Genomic DNA, 1,464 nt, shown 5'->3' with positions numbered 1-1,464 from the left:
CCAAAATACTTATAATTCCAATCTCATGTTACCATGTTCAGGGTCACAAAATAAAATTGGAAAGTTCCCAAACTCTTTTAAAAACCAGCAAAACTGTAGTCCTTAAACTGGGTAAGTACAAATACATGTGTGATCAATGTCATTCACAAAGTTAGATACTGAAGTTTATTAAGCCTTAAGCTGAAATACACGTTTGAAAAATTCCTAAAGAAAACAGAGATCAGTCTCCATGTCATCGCAGAGAACACGAACCTAAAAATGCTACACACCGGGTTTCCCAAGTGGCCCAGGCCATCACTCCTGAGCAGGCTGACTGCTCCCTTTTCAATCACAGAGGGAAGGATCAGCCTGGCTGCTGCTCTGGCTCAGGACCCCTCTTTCTCCTCCCTCACAGCCTCTGCAGAAGGGAATGGGAAGGACCTAAAAGCCCTTCGGTTGACCCTGAGCAGATACTCTGTGAATTTCTCCTTGCTGGTCTCCGCAAAGGCCCGGGGACCCCACAGGAACTCGAAGCGAGCAGGGTCGCTGTCAGGCACCTGCCGGTACTCCAGGTACCCCTCTCGCACCCACACTTGGGTCAGCAGCTCCCTGGGCTCCCCAAAGATAGAGTGCTCCTTCCAAACATACACTCCCATCTTGTTGAGTGCTCTCCAGATCTCCTCCTCAGGGCCGCGATCCCCATTCTGGAGGATCAGGCTGAGGACCACCACCAGGAGGCCGGCCTTGGGCAGGCCCTGCTCACCGCTCTGTATCACATCACAGGTGAGGCCCAGGCAGGGAACCATGATGTAGATGGGCGCAGTTTCTACCTGCCTCACATCTATAGCAAAGACCAGCAGAACGCATTCAACCGCTTGGCGGAAGACCTCCGGGAAGTGCTCCTGGTTACCTCCGAGGACCGTATGCAGCAATTCGGCATCAGAGGTTGGCTCCTTGGCTCGATACTTGCAGAGCAGGAACTTCACCATGTTAGCCACCATTTTATTCAGAGCTTCCTGGGGCAAGGCCTCTTCAGCGGCGCACAAAGAGACTGGGCGGGAAGAGGCTGAGGGGGTTGCTGCCTCCCCTCCCTCAGCCCCCAAGAGCTGTGCTTCCTCCGGGCCCTGGGCCTCGCCTGGGTCCTGAAGGTCTTTCTTGGGCTTCCTTAGCTCACTCATCTTGACCTCGAGCACGATACCTGGAATCAAACCACAGACAAGAGTGAGGCAGGGGACATTGTGGACCATGGGCCTCAGCTAAGAAATACACCCTGGGTGGTCGACTTATAGGTCTCCTCTTGAGGGGCGCTCTCGGCCTCACAGCGGCCATCCTTCTGGGCGGTCTGACCCCCAGCTACCCGAAGGAGGAAGGGCAGTGGATTTCCTGGGTGCAGCCAACACAGCCAGAGGTTTTGGGGCTGACATGCTGGGGGGATTAGGGATTTGTGGGGTCCCCTCTGTTCTGGGATGGGGAACCCCTGGTGCT

The 1,464-nt window shown here is 54.5% G+C and overlaps 1 protein-coding gene across 1 annotated transcript; it reads right to left on the bottom strand.

Moving 5' to 3' along the window:
• Positions 1–365: 365 nt before the first annotated feature.
• Positions 366–1,157, bottom strand: LOC128070640 (melanoma-associated antigen 8-like). The gene has a single exon (XM_052663942.1). The coding sequence runs from the start codon at positions 1,155–1,157 to the stop codon at positions 366–368; it is 792 nt and encodes a 263-aa protein (XP_052519902.1).
• Positions 1,158–1,464: the final 307 nt, after the last annotated feature.

The sequence above is a fragment of the Budorcas taxicolor genome, chromosome X (assembly GCF_023091745.1).
Source record: "Budorcas taxicolor isolate Tak-1 chromosome X, Takin1.1, whole genome shotgun sequence".
NCBI lineage: Eukaryota > Metazoa > Chordata > Mammalia > Artiodactyla > Bovidae > Budorcas > Budorcas taxicolor.
The sequence above is the reverse complement of the archived record's forward strand: the minus strand, read 5'-3'. Positions and strand labels throughout refer to the sequence as shown.